At 45.8% G+C, this 23,446-nt stretch overlaps 1 protein-coding gene across 5 annotated transcripts in view; it reads left to right on the forward strand.

Moving 5' to 3' along the window:
* Positions 1 to 23,446, forward strand: part of nrp1a (neuropilin 1a) — a 74,189-nt gene that overhangs the window by 9,605 nt on the left and 41,138 nt on the right. For all 5 annotated transcript variants that reach the window (XM_037757043.1, XM_037757045.1, XM_037757047.1 and 2 more), the window contains 2 exons: positions 12,914 to 13,095; positions 21,942 to 22,169. In XM_037757043.1, the coding sequence (XP_037612971.1) occupies positions 12,914 to 13,095; positions 21,942 to 22,169 (410 nt within the window). The remainder of the gene's footprint in view (positions 1 to 12,913; positions 13,096 to 21,941; positions 22,170 to 23,446) is intronic.

A 23,446-nucleotide genomic window follows, 5' to 3' on the forward strand; every position in this document is an offset into this window, starting at 1 on the left:
ATTGAGTGTCACTAAGCGGTTTCTGGCAAACGGCTGCTGAATTCTTCTTTTTTTTCTCTTTTTATTTCCAGCCCCTCGACCAATACAAGCTTCCCTATATGGAAGTTTCTTGTGGAATGGAGCCGCGGCCCACACAGCTTAGAGATGTCAGCCGTATGCTCTTTTACTTTTTTTTTTTAATCCTAAACAGATTGTTTTATAAAGGAGCCGCACGGAGAGTCTCATGATTAGAGGACAGCATTTGGTAATCTCAGCTCTCTATCTGGACACGCATCTATTGACTGTTAGAAAAATTCATACGCGTTTTCCTTCCAAGCGCCGATGAATAAGCATTAAACGCCGAGGCTATGATTCAATTATGCATTTCTGTTTCCAAAGGACAGTTGGCAATAAGCTGCGTCTCCCCCTCTCTCCGCCTCATATAATATAATTAGCAACAGGTTTTCGTCTCTCGCCTCTTTTTTTTCCTTTCCATTAAATGCTGATTTCTCAGTTTACGAGGCTGCGTCGGAAAACAACAAGAAGGGAATGAGGAGGGTGAATGAACTGAGTTCATGATACGTGGGTGGCAGCGCAGTAGTCGAAGGGTGGATTACTTAGAAATAGTACCTCCCAATGTCTTACTTAGCCACCCGTCCCAGAGGAGAAAGGAAAAGAGAAGAGGCTGTTCAGCGGAATTGATGAGGGAGGTCTGGACACTTTAATACAGCGTGTCCAAGCTTGTCAGACATGTTGCGTTGAGTGGTCTAACCTTGAATGGGGCTCATGAGTTTGATTGATGTGGCCGCGGTGGTACGCCGCCTGTTTGTTGCCCTAACGCCACAGTGCTTACAGATCCACAAGGGGGGTTGGCAGGTGGGAGGGGGCGGGGGCTCAGGGACCGCAAGGGTCCTTTATTCAAACAATCAAGCAAGTCCCCAGAGGGGCTCTCGGCGAAGCAAAGTTTGTTTGCAGTGGGGTAGGTAGGAAGGAAGTAAAGCCAATGACCCTCCCGTCTCAGCCCCCCAGATCCCCGGGGTCATTTTCGGTCGCTGTGTTTTGCGCACAGCGGGCCGTCGGCTCGCCGGTGTTTCTCTGCCACTCAACTTGGGCGTGATTCGGGGGCCGTGGCGGCAAGCAGACAGTGATTGATGGGGCGGTACCCCACTGCTCTCTGATTGAGTTAGAGCCACTCACAAACCCTCGCTTTGTCTGCTCTTTGCTTGATCTCTCCTCACTAAATTGGCGACATTAGTTGTGGTCTTTCTTTTTCGTAGCAGCTACCACTTTACTTTTTTTTTCTCACGGCTTTATTTCTTTTGTTAGATGTGCAGTAAAAAGGCTGTAAATTCAGCCTCACAGCAACCTTCTTAGGCATTATCACAGTAGGGTAGAGATGCAAGTGTTATTAGTAGCCTGTACCCCAAGCCGTTCCAGGATGACCCCTGCCTACACAAGTGACAAGAAGGCCCCCTCTCTTCCATGCATACTTAACACAATCTCCCAGAGGATTTCACAACCGGACAGACAGCCTCCCAAGTTGGCAAGAGAGTTTGATTGTAGGGGCCAGTTAATGCAAGAGTCACCTTGCCCTCCAAATTGCTGGCAAGGGCTGGCCGGCCATCAGCACTTAGACTGCCTCTGTAAATGCCAAGCATTCAGCCTCTCTGCCCGGCACCACGGAAGAGATACACCGCTTGGCGCGTGGCCCTCGCAGCACGGCCTATTTTGGCTTTGGAAGTGCTGCATCATTGGAAAAATGTAAGTTCTTCGCACGCAGCGAGAACAATGCAGCCATCAGAATGAAGTGAAGGATGTGGTTTTAAGCGGTATAGATGTTGTGTCCGAGGACTGATCCACATTCAAAGGAAATCTGGCAACAACTGGCCATACTCGCAAATATGTGCCTATTGTTAAAAACACTTGCTTTATTTATTTTTATCACCATCCTTTTTCCTTTTCCTGTTAAGAACTAGAAATAGCTTGTCTTGTCTCAAGGTTATTGTGTGGTTGAAGGTTTGTCCGTAGTGTATACAACGAAATGGACAATCCCAATCCTCCAAGACACTCTCTCTCAGGGCCTGTTCACACTCTCCCCCTGCTCCCAGCCAAGAGGCTTGCGTGTCCAGCCAGATGACCGGGTCACGGAGCACCCAGCCCAGACTGATCCCTGACCCCCTCGATCCCCCACCGCCTCCGCAGACCGCAGGGATGACAGGGGAAAAAAAGAGAACGCTACGGGGGACGGATGGGGTGTTTAATTGAATAATTCCCAGTGCAGTTATTACTACCATTGCCCTCGAGCTTCCTGGCTGTTGCTGAGCCATGTAAAAGAATCTCAGAGAGAGAGTGAGAGAGTATGCCTCATGCCTCTGAACCTTTTTTGCTGGATTCATGTTGGCACCTGTTTGCCAACTACCTCTATCAGCCATTTGCGCCACTTCTCTCTTTTGTTTCTTTTCTGGCGCTCCATCAACCGCTCAACTTACTCGCACTCTTTCTCTATCCCCCCTCGCCACTCGGTTTCCTTTTAACCCAGCAAAACATCGCCATCCCACCCACGCCAGACGCCACGCCACCCTTTCTCCCTTCCTGCCCATTGTGGAGATGAGACGGAGTTCTGAACAGCACCCAAAAGGCTTTACCTCTGGTTGACCTCAGCCTCAACTCCCCTCCCTCCGTTCACTCCCCTCCTCTCTGCTCAGCTCCTCTTTGCCGTCTTTGAATGCGGCGTGCTCCTCGCACAAACAGCTCATTACCCAGCGGGGAGCGCCGCTACCTTCTCACAGCATCAGAAACAGATAGATGATTGCCTTTCTAGACATACCGCTCCATTTTGGGGAGCACATGTCGTCAGCCAGTAAGTTATGTAGCGTTCACTCGGCTAATTTTAGTCCATTGTTTGAGTTCAGTGGGTCACTAGCTCAAGGTTTTTGACAATTATCTCTGTTTCTTCTTGTCATGTGGTTCCAGTATCCCGGGGCCTCTATCATGTGCATCCTTACACATGTAGTCATGAACAGGATATCCAGTAATAGTCTGTCTTCTAACAAGCAACCCCTTTTTTGGGACATACTCAAAATAACCCTTTTGATTAGGGTTAAGATCCTGGTCTATTCTGAGAGTTAACTCTTTGGAGTTTGGGGTCAAAAAGTCACAAAAAGTTCCAAGTAATATTGAGGCAACTTAACAGAGTCATAAGCTTGGTTTTTCACCAATCTTTTGTTATTGTTTTTTTAATGGAAATATATGCCTGTTTTCTGGTCAGCTACAGAAAGAAATTCAACATTATTTTCTTGAAGTGGTGGTCTTTGGTTTGCACAGATTCAATCGTGAGGCTCTCAAATGTTGAGAGATGATTGAAGTAGCCCAAATAATGTAACACCCCCCCCAATCCTGGCCCATTTCGGGCCCCTGCTTATGGACTTTTTTTCTTCCCGATATCGATTCCAATACCTGAACTTGCGGTATTGGATGATACCAATTACCGATCCGATACCAGCATACTCGGTGATACCCAATCCCGAATTCTGGGTAGTATCGGACACATTTCTGATACTGGTATGTCAGAACAATTCAACCTGCAATGCATCGAGATATTTTACAAATCCATACATTGTGAACTCATCGGAGGATTCTGGGTCTTTGAGTCGTCATTATACAGTCGGTTAAGATGCGTGTGCATGTATCTGTGCCGCTGAGTCCCATAGGTGCCCCAAGAGGTGAGTGGGCGACTAGAGCAGGGCAGTGACAGTGTGTTTAAAGCTGTATACGCGTCGGAGCCCGCTGTGCCACATCGCCACCTTTTCTCCCCGCGCCCTGTTATTTTTACCCTTGACTTCTCATCGTCGTAACGCCGGCGTATCATCCGAGCCGTGCCACAGACCCCTGTGGAGGACTCTCTCTCTCCGCTCACCTCTGCCTGCCCCTCTCTCCTGTGTAATCAGAGATCCTCTCAAATGTCAAGGTGGGACAAATGGGAGCCATTCCCTTCTGTAATGGCCCCAGAAATGGGCTGGAGTGCTTCTCTTCCACCCCCCCACTACCTCCTCTCCCTTTCTCTCTTCCCCCCTTTGAGGAAACACACAAGACTTTTCATCCTTTCTATCTTATTGGCTTTCTTTCCTTGTATTTTTCAGACTTTTATATGCCAGATTCCTGCTTTTCTTTTTTTGGCCTCTTTGTAAATCATATCACAGAGTCTCTGGCTTTGTTAAACCTTTTTTATGATAGGGGTGTATAACTGACATATTGCATAATAGCTCTCAGTCAAAAGGACTATATAATAAGACCATTACTATGCTGCTTTACTTCTATGAAGTGTTCCTTAGAAACATACCAAAAGGGATTCATTTGCAAAAGCAAATGTGAATGTGTCTTGTATATTCTTGAATATTCATATCTCCACACTAAGATGCATTCAGAGAGCTTCTGTATGCTAAGCAATTTCACTTCCGAAGCTCACTTAGCGGGGGAAAAAGTGCTAAATGTGTACTTCCATTTTGCCGTGGGCAGTTTTCTAATTAATTGTACTTACTCGTTCTCGCTGTATTCATGATAACAAGATGTGTGCTGGGGAAGTAATGTGATTAGATGGATATTCTCACATCTGCAGCTATTACATACAGCTTTCATATAGACAAAGGAATATTTATCACTTATTTGATATTGAATTAATCACTTTTTATTTGGAATACTTTAAAAACATACAGTTGAAATTTGATAGAAGTATTCAATAATGCAAAAATCTAGCTGAATATCATATGTTTTACCATTTACTGTATTATTATCAAATTTTTGGGATAATCAGCTGCTCATTGTATTTTATTCACATTTTTCTCTTCAATTTCTATTAGCGGAAGGTGAACATTCTCCTCTTGGAGCAGGAATCACATCATTTTTGGATGCACCACAAACAAAAATTCAGTTTTAAATAATCAGTTTTGATTTTTGATTCATAATAAGTTTGATTATTAACCTTTGATTATTTTATTCTTAAAGGGCCCATATTGTAAAAAGTGAGGTTTTCATGTCTTTTATATTATAAAGCAGGTTTAAGTGCTTTATAAATACTGTTAAACTATCACAACGCTCAATATATGGAGAAATACACACAGCCCGTATTCAGAAATTGTGCGTTTGAAACAAGCCGTTAGGATTTCTGTCCATTTGTGATGTCACAAATATACAATATTTAGACCATTACACGGTTCTAAACGTAAACATTCTAAATGTGTCCCAGTTTATTTCCTGTTGCAGTGTATGTAGATAACATCAGCTGACAGGAAGTAAACATGGACCCAAGCTGTTGCCTAGCAACGCAATACCGTTGAAATGTACTAAAACGGAGTGTTTCAGACAGAGGGTAAATACAGGTATATTCAGGCAAGACAGTATGAGGAAAATAAAGGTTTTTTTTAACATTACAGCATGTTAACATGTTCTAGTAGAAACACAAAATACAAGTATGAACCTGAAAATAAGCATGATATGGGACCTTTAAGTCAGCGGCGTTATAGGCAAAGACAAATGACAAATGATTAAGTAACGGCGAGCAAATTGACTGCGTCTTTTGTTTAAACCTCGTCGCGTTTCTATAATCACGTTATTGTGACCTATTTGTCAGGCTTTGCAATTTTAATGAGGGGGAAAGAGGTCAAAGTGTGCTTAACAGGATGAACTGGAAAATGTGCACGGCTCCGCTTCGGCCCTGTAGGCATGTCACAGCCGCCCCGTGGGAATAGAAAGCAAGTCAGCTGAACATACTTCGGCACCGCCGGGGTTCAAAGTGCAGTAGGCCTTACATGTGAGGTGAGCACGGGGGGGATTTAGTCAGCTTGCTAACAGTGGGAGCTTCTGTGGTCAGCTTTATGTACCCTGCTTATTTTTACCCCCCCACCCTCTTCGATCAGTGAGCCTGCTCTGTGCTAAGCAGAAAGGATCCCTCCTCAGAATTCCCCCTCTGTCAGTCTGCGCTCATATCTCTGAATAAAGGATTATTGTGCATGTTGCAAAGGGCGGGGGGCGGGTTGGGGGGGGGGATGCAATAATTGAGTCTAAATAGCCAAATTCATTAATTTGATTGTTGGCGACAGCAGATCTCTCGACAGTGTAATTAGGACAGCTAATGGATGGAGGCATGCTAAATCCATCAATGCTAATGATAATTGCTGTTCGGCGAAAAGCGAATATGCTTTACAGACGTGTGGCCGAGGCCGCCACAAAATCAAGAACAGCCACTCATCGTCTAAAAATATGAGCGAGCCGACCGTATCCGTGCGGGGGTGACACCCAAAGAGGCCAGTTGGAAGGGGTGCAGCTGGGCTGGAATATCTATCTTTTTTATATTTCCCATCCATCCGTGTGGCAGTGTGGTGGCAAGCGGAGCAATCATGCCCTTCTCCCCCCTCTTCGCCGGCGAGGAACCACTCCTGGACCCATCAGCTCTGATTGGTTGGTGGTTTGCCCCGCTGGGTGGGTTGCCACGTTCTGAGGCCGTCCACTCCTGCGATAATTTTCCATGGATTCAGAAGTGGAGATACAGCAGTGGAGAGGGGTGATGGCCGAACATTTTTTCCAGCTTCACGGTCAAGCTTCTGTTTTAACGATGAGGTCTTGACCTTCAATAAAAATCGTAATGTTAGCAAGTCAATTAATGTTTTCAGCTGAGAGCATTAAGATAGTTTTTTCCGTACTTCCTTGTCTGTCGGCGAGCTGACGCGGGAGGGTCATTACAGGAAAGAGGGGACCTGTTATTCTAGTGCGGGTTAATGAATGTCACCCACAAGGGGGGAAAAGTAAAGAAAGAGAGACCATTTTATTTCATCGAGGTATGTCCCCTCCAGGCTTGGAAAAAGTCGGGGGGATCAGCTCGTCTCGCGCCCCCTTGTACAAACGTTAATGATGTTTTCCCAGAAGCCCCGAGTGACAGTTTGTTAGCCGAGACTCGTTAAACACGTGAGGTCTCCGGAGTTTTCTGACAGCTGACAACAAAGTTCTCTTTCCTGCCGAGTCCCCCTGGGCCTCGCAGAGCTGTCCCGAGCCCCGTTGTTTAGGCCTCTCCACTTGTGTTACCCGGAGATGTTTTGACATGTTGTAGGTGACATGTTTTCCGTGCAACAGCGAGTTACACCGTGACAGCCGCAGAAAGAGAAATGCCAGAGAAAAAAGGCGTTTGTTCTAATACGCAGGCTGAACCGAAGGGAGTGATAGTGAAGAAAGAGCTCTTGTTGTGGGGGGGTTTCCACGGCATGCTTGAGCTTATAAATGGTCTGATTAAGAAATGAAACCAATTGTGTGACGGCTTTATACAGTCTGTCATAGCGTTATTCCGTTGCCTCAGATTGCATTGCTTTTATAGGACCATATCAAGCAGACATTTATAGAGGGGGGGACAGATTGTTTCCATGGGAAAGCTTCAGGCAATATAACTGTTATATTGTTAGGCCGTCGGTTTGTCGCCTTCTCTTTGGCTTCGCGAGGAGGGCTAATGTTCTCGTTTGACACTAGCGGATTGCTTTCTCTCTGTGCCTGAAGAAAGAAGGCAAGCTAATACATTTGAGTCGGTGAAGCGAAGGTCGTTGAGAATTACATTCACCCCCCCGCCTACCCCTCTTTTTTCCCTTTAATTTCCCCACTGGATTGGCAAACCGCTTTCACTATTAGCACTGTGGTAGGCAGCTCGCTGTGTGTGTGTGTAATCGTCTGTGTGTGTGTGTTGTGGCAGGCCCACCCAGACCCGAAGCAGACTAGACCGATTAATAGGTGCATGGCTCAACTGGATTGTAGTGTCATGAGGAATAAGAACAACAGGAGTGATACAACATAAAAAAAAATCACCACGCCAGGCCCCTTTAAAGCAGCAGTAGACAGAATGTTTCTGGTATCATTGGGAAAAAATTCCATAATAACCTCATGTGTTATTACAACCTAAAAAAATCATATGACTTTTTCAGATTACCTGTCTCATGCACTACTGTCAAGATATAGTAACTTTTTAAAATCATATTTGCTCCAATTCTACCTACTGCTGCTTTAAAGGTCCCATATTGTAAAAGTTAGATTTTCATGTCTTTTATATTATAAAGCAGGTTTAAATGCTATATAAATGCTGTTAAACTATCAAAACGCTCAATATACGGAGAAATACATACAGCCCCGTATTCAGAAATTGTGCGTTTGAAACAAGCCGTTAGGATTTCTGTCCATTTGTGATGTCACAAATATGCAAATATATATATATACATCATCACACGGTTTTAAATGTAAACATTCTAAATGTGTCCCTTTCCTGTTGCAGTGTATGTGAACTACATCAGCTGACAGGAAGTAAACATGGACCCAAACTGTTGCCTAGCAACGCAATTCTGTTGCAATTCAGTTGCAATTCAGTTGAAATGAGCTAAAACAGAGCGATTCAGACAGAGGGTGAATACAGGTATATTCAGGGCGACAGTATATGAGGAAAATAAAGTTTTTTTTTAACATTACAGCATGTAAACATGTTCTAGTAGAAACACAAAATACAAGTATGAACCTGAGAATGAGCACGATATGGGACCTTTAAGAAGAGGAATCTAAGTATAAATCGGAAGGTCAGGAGGACCCCCAATGTGTGGGACCATCCGGGGCTTAAAAGTAGGCCACGTTCTTCTTTTATGATTCTAAATAGAGGTTGTCAACTGTCCCGTCTTCCCTCAGGACTCTAGAAGCGAGTCCCCGCAGGTGTTTAGAGCTACATTTAACACCGCTGGCAACGGGGGAGCCTTTCTGTCGCCGTCGAACTGCTCCGCCGCCAAACATTCGCTGTAATGTCTTCCAGATGATATGGATGGCCTGGATGGGCCTGTGTTAGCGGAGCAAAGCGTGTGGGGCCCATTGGCGCAGAACCGCTGGAGTTCTGGCTGACACACCAGTCATTTAGGCACAAATAGAGACGTTTTGGAAGAAGGAGGTCTCTTTCTTTCTTTCTTTTCTTTCCTCGCACATAGAGCACAGCGAGGACCCCCAGGGCGTTTCCCATCTGCATCCTCTCTCCCGCTGTGCCGCCTTTACAAGGGCCATCCGAGCTGATGATAATGCGCCGGGGTAATAATGCAATAAACAGCTTTTCTGGAGGTGTGAGGAGTCGAAATGGAAACGAAAATAATTCGTAATAATTGTGTTTGGATGGTGAGTAAGAAGGGGTTTGTGAGGACGGGTGAAATGAAAACATTGGTTGACCTGGCAGCTGTTCATGTGCTCACACAATATGCGCGATGCTCTGCATGTACACACAAACAGCAAAAACCGCACAAGCACTTGCTCAGCTCCGTCAGCTGTACTGCATGCAGCTTTGCTCCTCTCTTCCTTCTTCATCTCAATGATGCATCTCAGCATCAATTTTTTAGGCATCTGGCAATGCTCAGCTTTTGGCAGTTGCTGGGTGGAGCAGGAGGGGGGTGGGGGGGCGGCGGGTGCAGATCGTTGCAGAAACAGAGGCTCTGAGGTGAATTATAAGTCTGCTGATAGAACAGAGCGGGGCCATGGCAAGATTGATGCTCTCCTGTTTTGAACTGGAAACCGAAAGATGGAGAGGAGAGGAGAGGAGTCAGGAGAGAAGAGGAGACGAGACGAGAGGAGAGGAGACGAGAGGAGTCAGGAGAAGAGAGGACAGGAGAAGAGAGTAGAGGAATCAGGAGAGGTGTCAGGAGAGGAGAGAAGTGGAGAGGAGAGGAGAGGAGAGGAGCCAGGACAAGAGAAGAGAGGACAGGAATCAGGAGAGGAGTCAGGACAGAATGACAGAGGAGAGGTGAAAGCCTCCAAGCAGAGAAATTGATATTAAAAATGTATATAAAAAATATTTTAAAAAAAAGCAAAAATAATATATATTTTTTTACTGCAATAAATTACGAGTTTTGTAACTTTCAATTATTCCATCATCAATATTTGCTCCGGTGACTAAACTAGACGATGACAACGTTAGAACAGAGAGAAACCCGATCGCTGCTCCAGGGGAGCCCTTTAAACTCCATAATGAGTAACGCCCCGGCCATTTAGCTGCGCATGGGGTGGAGAATAACATTGTAAACACCACGTGAAACTTTTTTACTGTGCTGCAGTTGATAAAGTAGCTAAAACAAAGTGGTACTTGTGTAAACCGAGCCGGGCTGTTGCCACATCTGGCGGCGCGGCGAGGAAGAAGAAATCACAACTCAGAGAAATGAAGAGAGGCCAAAGAGCTCGAGCGGGGTTATTTAACACAGAAAAGAGAGGACTGAGCTACCTAAAGGATTTAAAGATATATACGAAACCCAAGTGGAATTAACCAGATCTTTCTAGACCAGGGCTCAGCAACCTTTACTATCATTTTAGGCAAAAAAAAAAAAAAGAAATCTGTCTGGAGCGGCAAAACATTTGAGCTTTGTGATGAAGGTAACACAGTTTATAGTCTAAGTATATAGTATATAAGTCTAATAGAATAAAGTCATAATATTACGAGTATAAAGTTGTAATGTTACGAGAAAAAAGTCGTAATATAACGAGAATAAAGTCATAACTTTACGAGATAAAGTCGTAATATTACGAGAATAAAGTCATAACTTTACGAGAAAAAAGTCATAATATAACGAGAATAAAGTCGTAATGTAACGAGAATAAAGTCATAACTTTATGTAAAAAAAGTCGTAATGTTACGAGAATAAAGTCATAACTTTATGTAAAAAAAGTCGTAATGTTACGAGAATAAAGTCATAACTTTGCGAGAAAAAAGAAAATAATGTAAAATTGCTTCTTTATAATATTATGACTTTATTATCATAATATTATGACTTTATTCTTGAAATCTCAGATTTATTTTTTTTCCTTAATGTGGCCATAATACTTCGTCGTACCGTTGTACATTAGACCTACAACAATGATAAATAAAAAATGAAAATGTAAAAAAAAAACAGTTATTCATATCGACACATTTTTTAAAGATCCACAGGGAGCCACTGGAGAGAGGCTAAAGAGCCGCATGTGGCTCCGGAGCCGCAGATTGCTGACCCCTGGTCTAGACAGTTCTTTATGCACGGGGTGGATCCTGAAAAGAGGTTTCAAGATCAACGGGCCTATACTGACAGTCACTGGTTTTATAGACAGGCATCTGCTTTCTTGCCAGGTACCAAGCCTTTAACCCAACACTAAAAATTTAACAGAGAGAAGATGAAGACGAGGCACTTGATGCATGTTGACAGCTCCGTATCACCTCAGATCACTCCATCTGAGCAGAAAGACAAAGCCATCCATCCACCCACTGCACCTCCTCGGGGGACCCCATTTCAAGGAGTGCCACTTCTGTCCAACTCTACGTTTAGTTCTACTCTTTCCTCTCTCAATAGCTGAGTCCTACTACTTGCTTTTATATATGAAATCCCAGTAGACACCCCCCCTTCCCCCCACCTCACCTCTGGTAACTTTTACAAATACGTATTTTTAAATGTGAAGCAGGTGAAGGAAACCATTTTTGTAGAAAAAGACGGCAAAAGAAGGGTGCATGTGGATACAAGTCGGGCCCCGCCTGAGGGATTTAGCCCACCCCTGAGCCGTCATTCAAAGTGTAAATCGGCTTTTTTTGTGTGAAACAAAAAAACAAATTAACTGCAGAATCGCTAAGGAGACGTGATGTTTTGACAGTAATTTGGGAATCGAGCAAAACTATGAAAACAGGCCCCTTTGCCCAGAAGGCACATATTTTCTAAAGGAAGGGAGGAGGAGGAGACAGAAAGAGCATGTGTTCGCCGAATGTGCCCTCACACCTGCTGCACATTACATCCATCAGAAATATTTACTGTTTGTGAATCATTTTTTCTGTTTTCTGATGAAGATGGAGTCTCGTCGCAGCAGGTCATCTGGGTTTAGGCGGGGATATGCCGGCCTGAAGAGCTGAAAACTTGGCGGGAAAGCGGGCGTTATGGGCAATTAGGAAACCGTGGAAACCCGAACCGAAATCTGCTTTTTGGAACTGCGCACGCTCCGTCACTCACAGTCAAAACACGGCACGGAAAAGTCATCTGAACCATCATGCAAACTTACACACATAGAGGCACTAGAGTCAAAAAACCACCACCACTCAAGTGCATTTAAACACACATGCACTGATAACCAGAGGCTGTTTAGACCACCCTCGTCGGCCAGTCACTCTAATTCCTCCTCCACCAGCTTGAGTTTCGCATGCCAGAATCCGTGTGCGTGTGTGTGTGTGTGTGTGTGTGTCACGGCTCCTGTTCCCAGTCCTATTTCAAAGCTGTTTTCTTCTTCTGCTCCGACTCAATTAGGCGGCTGCTCCCTTTCAATAGCCGTAGGTCTGAAATTCCATTTGGATGTGATGTTTGTGTGGGGTGGGTGTTTAACAGCTTTAACACCTGCTCTTCAATGCACCAGCCTAAGCCAAAGGCCAACATATAATCACTTTCAACTCCCATTTTCTCTCATACAAGAGACTGTCAGTGTTACCTAGTGGTTAAACAGGAGATAGACAGCTGAAGTTCAGTAGTCAAAGCAGTTACGTAAACCTGACCTCAGTGCTGCTGGGAGCACAAACCTCTGCAGTGTGTATGTGTGTGTGTGTGTGTGTGTGTGTGTGTGTGTGTGTGTTTGTGCCAGGGCGATATAATGAAAGCATAACCTGCCCACCTGTTCTCTGAGTTTTAACCTGAGACCTCATTAGTACACAGTGTTTTATTTCCACTACATTACCCGCACAATATGCTGTGTTGCTCTGCGTGCATGCGGTCCTCTGAGTATGAATCTACAGTACAGTAGTGTGCACAACATGAGCGTAATAACAGTGATGCAGTAATTTCCAACGAGTCCAATCTACAGGAACGGAAAGAAATGAAAACCAAACCTGAAGGTGGTTTTCTAAAAAGCACGTTGTGTCTAACTAACGCTGCTTCTCTTGTCTTGTGTTCAGGTATGACTATGTGGAGGTGCGAGACGGCGTGGACGAGAGCGGTCAGCTGGTGGGGAAATACTGCGGGAAGATCGCTCCCTCTCCGGTCGTCTCCTCCGGAAACCAGCTCTTCATCAAGTTCGTGTCGGACTACGAGACGCACGGGGCGGGTTTCTCCATCCGATATGAGATCTTCAAGACAGGTGGGTGGCCTTTAACACAGCTGCAGCTTCACTTTGAAATATTACCTCACATATATCAAATATATAGACTTACAAACACAGTTATGTTTCATGTTATAGAATTTTTCAGCATGAATGCGAAATTGGGAGCATTTCTGTTGCCTCCGCAGGGCTCTCAACGTAGCGACTGCTGAGCCGGCGGCTTATGGCTAACGATGCTAACGGTGCTAACAGCGCTTACAGTGGAAGTTATCGTACTGTAGCAAAGGCGTGCCCTGCCTTACCCTGCCTCTGACTAGCCCTTACTCTACCTCTGATTTGCTTACCATGGTATTCTTACCCTAACCCTAACCAATCTGATTCCTCATGCCTAGACCTAACTAATCCAATCAATGAAGGCAGCGAGTACTAGCCAATCAGAGGCCTAGTAGGGTGGGTCATGCCTACGCTGTAGCAGGATTCGTAATTTAGCTCCCAGAACGGACAAACCAAACTCAGGTTCTAGAGAAAGCCTTTAGCATTTTTTTACGTTACCTGAAGGCCACCGTAGTTCTCCGACACGCTTGTGAAACTGCGGTAACCTGAGCCGAAGAGTGCAAAAGCGTGGTACCGCCAGCCGCCGTCTGACTTCCGTTGCTTTTAAAGTACTGAAGTGTTATTATGGTAAGGATGGCCTCTGAGCAAGGTGTTACCATGGTTTTTAACTCATGTTACCGCAGGGGAGGAGTGAGCAGGGGGGTACTCAGTTGGTTGCAATCTGCAACCACACCACTAGATGCCGCCAAATCCTACACACTGTACCTTTAGAGTAGCTCTCCAATCTGATTTGTCTTTAGGTGACACTACCACACGCACACAGTGTAATTCATTATTGGAAACTGTAGGAATAATTGTGATAATGAGGCAAGAAACAGCCTCTCCATCTAGTTTCATGGTTTGTTTGTGATTTAGTCAAGGCACCAGAGCATCAAATTATGCAGTCGCAATATGGCATGCAATATGCTCCATTCGAAACCAATGAATCACAGTCCCATATGCTCCATAATTGTAGCAGTTTTTATCTGGTGTGAATGATTGTACAATAAGCAAGGTTATCATTTGCTGAGCATTGATTCGACAAACGATGTTTCAAGTGTTGGTATAGTTTTTAGCAAGAACCTGCCGTTATAACCGCTGGTGAGCTGGCTGTGGAGAAAGTGAATTCAAGCCTCTGAACTGGGTTAAGGAAGCACTTTCACTGAAGCGGTATCCAATCAGTTGGAGGTTCCTTAACCTAAAAATAAGTCCTCTGGGTAATCGTGTATATGATAAACCACAGATATCCTCAGAGGATGTCTATCTTATCAGAACACAGCAACCCCAGGAGGAAGGACTTCCTGTTGGTTGGCTGCCTTCCTTTGTTTGGACTGGACGGAGGTTGAGGAGGAGGAGGAGGAGGACAGCACATAACTGGAGAGTGACTTGTAGGCAGACAGGTGCTACAGACTCCACTTTCATTAATTAACCTTAGCAGCAGTCTATGGGACGGCCCCCGCCGGTGACCTCGGTAGACATGATGGATGTCCCTGCAAGGTCCCTCCTTCCTTTTAATCTAGGAGCTAGTGTGTGTTTGTGTCTTCTGGGCTTGTGCGTGTCACCGTCGCGGTGGTGCAGCTGGTGGAGTGTGGGCTCCATTTACGAGATCAAAGAGACGCTCCACCCCGACATACGCAAACTCATCCTGCACGCACTCCCTCCTCCTTTCCCCTTGATAGGCCGGTTAAATCGACTACATTCTTCCCATGATTAGCCTGGTATTTCCCAGTCTCGCTGATTATAAATGAGGCGTTTTAGGGGCCCAGTGGCGATAGGGGAACTGTTGAGCACACTCGTAGAGCACTGAGGAAATACATATCTAGTATAAAAATATGGATGTTATGCCGGGGACACACTCTACACGAGAACCAAGCCCCGACAATCGTCAGCAAAGCACAGATTTTTTGATGGTTCTAAAGATCATCTTTCCAGATATTCCTGTGGTGTGAGGTTTGTTAAGAGTGTTTCTTACATCCCCCGATCGGCTCGGAAGTCCATCCTGGCCGCACCGATTTCAAATCATAAATATTAAACATGTTCAGCATTTACGATCGGATATCCTGTGGTGTTTGGGGAACCCCCGTGGACAGCCGATGACGCGGTCACGGGGAAAAGAACGATAGCCAGTTGAGACTGAAGCGAAAGGACAACCACCGCCGTCATGGCGGCCATGGCTAATGCATGGGCTAATGCATGGGCTAATGCATGGGCTAATTTATGGGCTAATATATGGACTAATGCAAAATGTGAAGCATAAAGTAGTAGTAAGATGGATCTCAGAAATGGAGGACCAACTTGTTGATTTTTGGCAACAAAACAAGTGTTTATTTAACGTGTCTTCTTGACTTCGTCCACCCATCCTTTGTGAATTTTCAGTACAAAGTAGTACAAAAACTAACACCCTTAATTCTTTCTGTCCGTCATCCGCCGTGTTTGTTTACACTAAAGTCTCGTTTTTTTTAGTTGTGACTCTTGTTGTTCATGAATGAATCCGTTAGTGTGTGTTGTGCTGTTTGGGCCAAATCGTTGCTCTCCACACACTATAGGAACAAAACTGTTGAATTTAACATGAGTGGGCTCTCTCACATTTCCAAAATCTGTAAATATTTGAAAAGAAGATAGAGAGTCAGGACTAGACAGTTGGAGCTAGATGAGGATCTTTGCTTATGGAATCCAAAAGGGTAATCAGGACTTCAGCAGCGGGGCGTTGCTGTTAGATTAAACCCAGGGCAGAACTTTTTTTTTTTCGTCTTGGTGTTTTGCACCTAGCGCCATCCCCCTGCGGAGAAGAAGAGCACCATGGGTGTGCCGCCTCTCCCCTTAGTGGATCCAGACCCTCGTTACGCCTTTGAATATCACTCCGTGTTTTGACTACTGCGTTCGCCGGCTGCCACCAAAAGAGAAATGGGGCTCTGAGATCAATTAACAGCCCTGCTCAGTTTGTGAGAGCGAAACCAAGCAGAAAGAGAGAGATTCAAAAAAGCTAGCTGATTAGCGCAGCTTATCAACAAGCAGGGTATTAGCTGGGAAAACATTGTGTTGGCTAACACATGTAACGCTAATGATGATACACAGATGCTCTGATAGCGGGGCGGAGGGATGGGAGGCGCGCGCGCCCGTGCATGCCAATGAAGGGGGGGAAATGCAAAGAATGCAGGCTGTTTATCACTGTGATTAGAGGCGTGGAGATCAGTGGAAGTCAACCTCGAGGACGGCGCTGCCTTGCATGTGGGGGGTTACGTACAAAGCAAAGGTCACACGGGAGATAAATATACCCACACAGCAAACAAACACAGACTCCCCTCTGGGATCGTACGCCAACTTATACAAGTGTGTTTACATGTGCAGGTTTAAGCTGTAGACGATGTAAATACACTGTCACACAACTTCCTGTAGCGTTTGTAGCCCTGGCTTTTATCAACAGTAGTCCTGCGAAGTGTCTAATTGGAAGAGAACAGGTTGTTTTGCGGCTCTCTATGGCCGCCTCCACATCAGTCTCTACCCCTCTCCACTCCTCAATCCCATCCAACCATCTTAATTAGCATGGGCAATTTATTTTATAGCCTGCAAATTGGCAGCCTCGCTCCACTGGCTGAAGTCTGGCGAGAGACGGGAGGAGCGAGATGGTGGTGGTGGAGGTGGGGGAGGAGATAGAGAAGAGGGATAAATGAGGAATATCTGAGCTGAAGGGAGCTCAAAGATTAGCAAGCTAGTTGTGTTTGCGTACGTCTCTGCGGAGGCCTTCGGCTTCCAGTGCTGAAATAAAAGCGGTGCATAAATAAAAAGCTGGGCAAGCTGAGGCCTTGAGTCTGATAAACAACCAGGAGTAGCATGAAAAATCAGTAATATCAGAGTAAAACTCCACAGATGAGATGGGGTGGGGGGGGGGTTACCCCTCCACCCTCAAAATCCTGGTGCTTCTTTAGAAAGACTAAAAGATGTGTTTATCTTGTCATCTGGCAGCATCTCACTTCAAATCCTCAAGTGTTTTCTGGAAAGATCCGTCCTCTTAAGTACACACGCACCACATATGTTTTCTTTTAACAGCTCCGAGTTCGCTCGGAGCCACATCAATGCTGGCCGAGGGCCCATTGATGTGGGCGAGGAGGCAGAGATAGTGCCACTGGTAGCCCCCCCCCCCCCCCCCTTCCTCCCATGATCCCTCCCTGTCTCCCACTTGCATGCACACACAAGCTCATCCCCGTCTCTTAAGATTATTCAGCAGAATGACTATTGGATGGAGGCCTTCGTCATCATACACTTCTAGGGACTTTTACTTTGGAAAATATCTAAATTAATCCAGTAGAAATGTTTGATTTTCAGCTTGTATGTAGTTAGAGAAGTCAGATATATCAGTCATTGTCAGGCATTATTTATTAAAACATTTTCCAGCAACCAAAAGAAATCAAAGGATAAAGACTATTTCCCTCACAGATTAGTGGTATCTTCTTTTTAATTTATAAGGGACATGTAATGTTCTATACTTCTTGGGAATATAATCCAATCAATCTTAATCCATAGATGTATTTTGTACATAGAGTTCCCTTTGTTAACACCTTATTGTGAAAACCGGACATGAATACTTCTGCTAACTTCGCCAAGTCCGTCTCTAGCTCTCCCGTCAGCTCCGTTCTCTTTATACATCCATGGTCAGCTCCATCGGGGCCGTTTGAATGCATTTAACATAAATGTCAGTATATGGGTGCTCTACAGTTGTAGCATCGGCTGATTTGACCACGGAGATGAGAGCGACGGCCGGCACGACTGCACATTACCGCAATGTCCTGTCCGTGACAGAGTTAGCGTGCAGCTTCAGCCGTGATGTCTAGCTCTGCTTTTCCTATCAATGTGTGAAACCCAAAGTGTTTCCATACTTTACTGGATATGTAGTGTTTACCACTTTGGATTTAACATGTGAGGGTGCAGGTCATATCCACGCAGACCCTCCACCGTTTTATGCTTTAACACATCCGTGGTTTCGGCTCGCCGCGGCTTCGTTTCGATTATTGTAACAGATATGACGTCACGTTACTCAAGACTTCGACAATAAAAATAACTTCCTTCTGCCTCCGCAGAGACTCAAGTGAAGCAAATATATAAATTCTAGCATCAAAAAATCGATTTCAAAAAAAAATTACGAAACATATGTGAATCGATGTTTTTCCGCATCCCTCGTCTTCACACTTAAAAACACCATCTTTTCACGCAAAAGTTTATCATGTGACTGTGATGCGGGTGCTTTTACTTTGAGCACACACACCTGTGAAAACACTTTCAAGGTGTGTGTGTGTGTGTGTGTGTGTATTGGGTGGGGCCTAATAGGGGGGCACGCTCTGCCTGCTTTCATGGACGGCACGCCCTGATGGCGTAGGTCACATCTGGCATGGAGACGTACTGTCATCACACACACACACACACACACACACACACAGACACACACACAGACATACACACGGCCCTCATGGAAACCTAAGACAACAAATCTCTTTAAGGGGAGCCAGAGGGAGACTGTGCCCCCCCCCCCCTCCTTCCCACCTCCACCCTTTCATCCCATCAGCACTGTGTCATCCCCACAGGCGCAGTCAATGCGCTAAACAGCATGCCAGTAGTGCGGTGCCCCGGGGTGTGTATGGGTAAACCTGCGTTTCCCATCTGTTTCAATGACTGACGCTCCGCAGGCTTCAGGTTAATGTGTGATTTACTGCTGAAAGAGTTAATTCTCCACCGACGATTAACCCCTCTTGTCTGTGTGGCATGAGGACAGAGTGAAGGGGAGGGGGGGGGGCAATAATGGAGGTGGAGGGGTTGTGAACTGGGCTAATGATCAGCCAGAGAGCAACATGGAACATAAACAGTGGGGGATTTACTTTAACAGTCCAAGAACAACACCTTCAGCCCCTATGGCTCCGGCCTCTAATAACCCACACCGAGGAGAGAGAGAGAGAGAGAAGGATGAATAGATGGAGGAAAAAAAAAAGAGAAGGGAAAGCGACAGATTTAAAAATGAAAATAGCAAGCGGCTGTCACATTTAACGCCTGTTCCTTGGCGTAATGTTGCTCCAGTGATTAACGCCCAGTCTCTGGTCTGCGTTCGGCACTTAAAGCAGCAGCTTAATAGAGACGTAGAGGACAAGTCATCAGGGAGACTAACAGTGGAAAAAAAAGGCCTTAATGTTGGAACCATATTTATTTAAGATTTATATTGATCTGTAACGCTCGCAAAGACTGAAATCAGAGCCCCATTAAATATCATTTTGTCGGGCCACGTCTTGTCCCGTTAAACAAACTCTAATCACTCAGTGAGCGAGTCGGGAGTGACGTGTATTTACTCCCCCCCGTCCAGAGCAGAATGGAGAGTTAAAGGAATCTATTAAATGTGTGTGCGCCTGGTTGGAGGGTTGCCGGTAAATGTTGGGTTTGTTCAAGGTTCTTTTTCTCAACTTCCTGTCGTAAATTCAGCTTTGTTTAAAAGCAGCAGTTGGACTATTGGGTGAGCTGTTTTATCTCAGATGAAATGAGACAATCTAAGTGTGTGTTCTCTGTCAGCCTCACCTGAGTCGAACATTTCATATTTCAACCCTTTCCCTTTTGAGGCGATAAATCCGCCGGGAAAAGACACCAACAACTGTGGCGAGGTAAGGGGGCGGAGGCTTAGAATATATTTGTCTCCCGAAAGCTCCTTGTCAACAGACGCGTACGGACGCCGCCGCAGCAAAAAGCGTGACTGCTATCGCTGAATGCCTCCCACGCAGACATCAGCACAAAGCGTCAAGAGTGTGTAGCGACGGGGGGGCCGGGGGGAGCTCGGGGGACGGAAGCCCTCCCATGTGGAGGCACTAGATAAAAAAGAGATCTGTTGGCTAATTATCTCGCCGGTGGGAGCGACCAGAGCGCCACTCTATTTTTGTTTGGGATGTCTTCCCTCTGTCCTTTTTCTTGAGGGGGTACACGAACGCAGCCGGGCACACAATGGCGAGATGATAGGGGGAGTTTGTCCTTGGCTCGGCCTCGGTCGCGGTGATTCAGGAAGAGCACAGGAACAGGAAGTCCTAATGGGGGATGGTGAGGTTACAATATGCTGGAAGGTTATTATGGAATTTTTTGCCCAATGATGCCAGAAATATTCTGCCTGCTGCCGCTTTAATACTGACAAAATATGATGGACAATTTGTATCCGTCTTGCCATTCTATGTTTCTATAGCCTGAGTTTTGAGCTGCGATAAGGAGTCATGGTGGAGGCCGATGAAACGGACGGAGAGCCGAGATCTGAGCCAATATCCGCGGGGAAATTCAACACATCGACCTGAATTGCACTTTGGATACCGCAGCTGTCCAGAGCACTCACAGGCGCCTTTTTCAAAAGAAGTGGCTCGCATCCATCGTCCCCCCAACCCCACCACCAAAAAAAAAAAACTGTCTGACATTTCTCCACAAACACGGCGAGGTAAAAGTGCAGAACGCCAGCAACCGGCAACCCTCTCATCTCGACAAAATCTCTCCATTTTCCGGGAGCAAATACGGAGGGGAAGCTGTGAAATTAACGGCGCCCACTGTTCTCGAAAAAAGCCACACTTTGGCGGCGGCACTAAATGTCAGCTCTCTTTAGAGTCACAACGCCGCTCGCCGTGGCTTTCAACTCCGGGGGAGAGAGAGAGAGAGAGAGAGGAAATCGACGTGGCTCCCTCACTCTATATACTCCACTGGTGGACAGGCTGAAGTGGGCCTGATGGTCTTGAATTAGGGGGCCCAGCAAGAAGCTTTGAGTGACAGTGGAAAAAAGCAGTTTGCCACGTTTATTTAAGCTACAATGACTGTGGCACGGAGGCTCTATCTAGCGATAACTCCCTGCAATTTTGGTTTCGATCGAGCCCCATCTGAGCCCATCGTGCCGGATGTCAGACTAGCATGAAAATGACATTATCCTGTTCACATTTCTGCCACTAATGGCGTCAAATAATTGCCCTGGATGACAGTCTTTTTGTGTGTGTGTGAAGCCAGGCTTGGCAACAATTTGGCCCGGCGCTTGAGCCAGCGTAGTGAACACGTCTTAATGTCCCGCAGCCATTTTTATTTTTTTTAAATCCAATGTCACACATTCCTGAATCATAATCTCGTGCTCCGAGAAGTGGCTAACACGGGAAATGTGTTAATGCTCCTCATCAGCTGAGAGAGGCAGCTCTCTCCGGGGAGCTGTGAATAAATATTTTGACTTTCCCTCGTGTGTTAAAGTGTGTGTGTGTTGATGTATGCGCAGTCATTGCCCTCGCCCCTCCATCACCAACGCTGTCATTTTGCCCAAGCACCTCTCGTATGTTTCACAGACGTGTCCTGATGAGGGTGTGTGTGTGTGTGAGAGGCAGGTTTTTTTACACGGTAAAATCAAGCTGTTTATTCACCGCTCCCTGATTCTGGCGATTGAGGCCTTTCACCAATGTTTACGCTCGCAGTCCAGATGTTCCAGGAGTTTAACACACACACACAGTGATGAAGGAGTGTGATGATTGTGCCCGTGAGGGAATGAAAAGGAAAAAAAGGCACACAGAGGAGAGTTGAGAGACCCAGATGTAGCTTCTAGTGCATAGAAGAACTATCAAGGTGGTCTCTCGTCTCTGGGCTGTAAACTGTCCTCCATTCAATAGAGCAGCTGGGAGGCAGAGCTTCTCAGCAAAGCCCCCCCTCCCCGAAACAGATCATTTAACTAACAGTCATTCAAAAGAATCGTCCCCCGCCCCTTCCTTTGTCCCCCCGCTGCGTCTCATCTTCTCACTTCTCGTTTCCTCCTTCCCCTGCAGGTCCCGAATGCTCCAGGAACTTCACCTCCAACAGCGGCGTCATCAAGTCGCCCGGGTTCCCGGAGAAATACCCCAACAACCTGGACTGCACGTTCATGATCTTCGCCCCCAAGATGTCCGAGATCATCCTGGAGTTCGAGAGCTTCGAGCTGGAACCCGACCCGACACCCCCTACTGGCGTTTTCTGCCGCTACGACAGGCTGGAGATCTGGGATGGCTTCCCCGGAGGTGAGCAAGCAGCGCTGGTTAACACTGTAGTACTACTGTAGTGCTTTTTCATGACTTAAATAGAACTTATTATGCTTTATTTACAAATTCATACTTGTATTTTGGGTTTTTTACTAGAACATGTTTACAAGCTTTAATGTTCTGATTGGTCTGCTGCCCCCACTCTGTTGCGATTGGTCAACTGCACCGAACTCTTCGGATTCCGCTCCAGCTCCGCTCTAACTAGCTTTGTTTGAGGGCGTGCCAAACTAGCCGCTAGGCAGGTATAGAGTGCTCCAGGGATGACATATTTTTGTAGACCAACCATGAAGTTAGCATCGCCCTGGTTATCTCAACAAAAAGCCAATGGGATTTTTCCATCGGGTTTTGGATTATTGCAGAAAATAAGCTCTGCTCTTCACAAATGAACACCACTTTTATGATTTTTGAGGCGTGACTGCAATCGCCGGAAGTAAAAGGCTAACGTTAGGCTATAAACCAACTACACCACGGTCGCATGAGCGCGAGTAAACACAACAAGGCTGTAAAGGCGGACGAGCCGCTCTTGATGACGTTAAGTGGTCTCATTTAGCCACTTGTTAGCGATTGCTAATATATTTTATATCGTAGAACAAAATGTTAAAATCTCTTCGGCTTGTGGCATCGAACTAAGAACCCATTGGCTTCCAGACGAGGGGAACCGGAAGTGCTAAAATGCCAACTCGTTTCCAGATTTTAGGACTCATTCCTGCAGCTCTCTATTATGCAAATGTGTTACTTGGTGACATCACCACGTTACGGAAGAAAAAGGCAGGATTCCAAGCGAGGCGTTTGAGGCAGCTCAGGATCAGTGTTTCTGTGGGGGGGGGCTTTGTACCTTTGCAGACCTTTTACGTGCACAAAAAACTATTTAACACACTAAAGAAAATGAAAAAAAAGCATAATAGGTCCTCTTTAAACTTTAACCAGAAAATATCACCGCTATAAAAAAGTAATTGTTGAAATGTACATTATCCCACTGCTTAGAAATCTGCTATCCTGTAGTGGAAAAGGAGAGAAGAGGAGTGGGGGTGGGGGCGGGCTCTGGTGGGTTTCAACTTCACTTCTCACTGCTTTTTTTCACAGGAAACGAACAGTTTTACACAGAATGACAGCATTATCCGGGCCAGTGGGCTAACTGCCTTAACCGCACTTGGCCGGGTTCCAAGAGTCTGTCGGCGTGAGCGTAACGCTTCGTCATCGCTTCCTGATTACGAGGCCCGTCCTTTCCTTTTACAGTCACGGGCTGCATTGACTTG

Source organism: Sebastes umbrosus, chromosome 21 (assembly GCF_015220745.1).
Source record: "Sebastes umbrosus isolate fSebUmb1 chromosome 21, fSebUmb1.pri, whole genome shotgun sequence".
NCBI classification, from domain to species: domain Eukaryota; kingdom Metazoa; phylum Chordata; class Actinopteri; order Perciformes; family Sebastidae; genus Sebastes; species Sebastes umbrosus.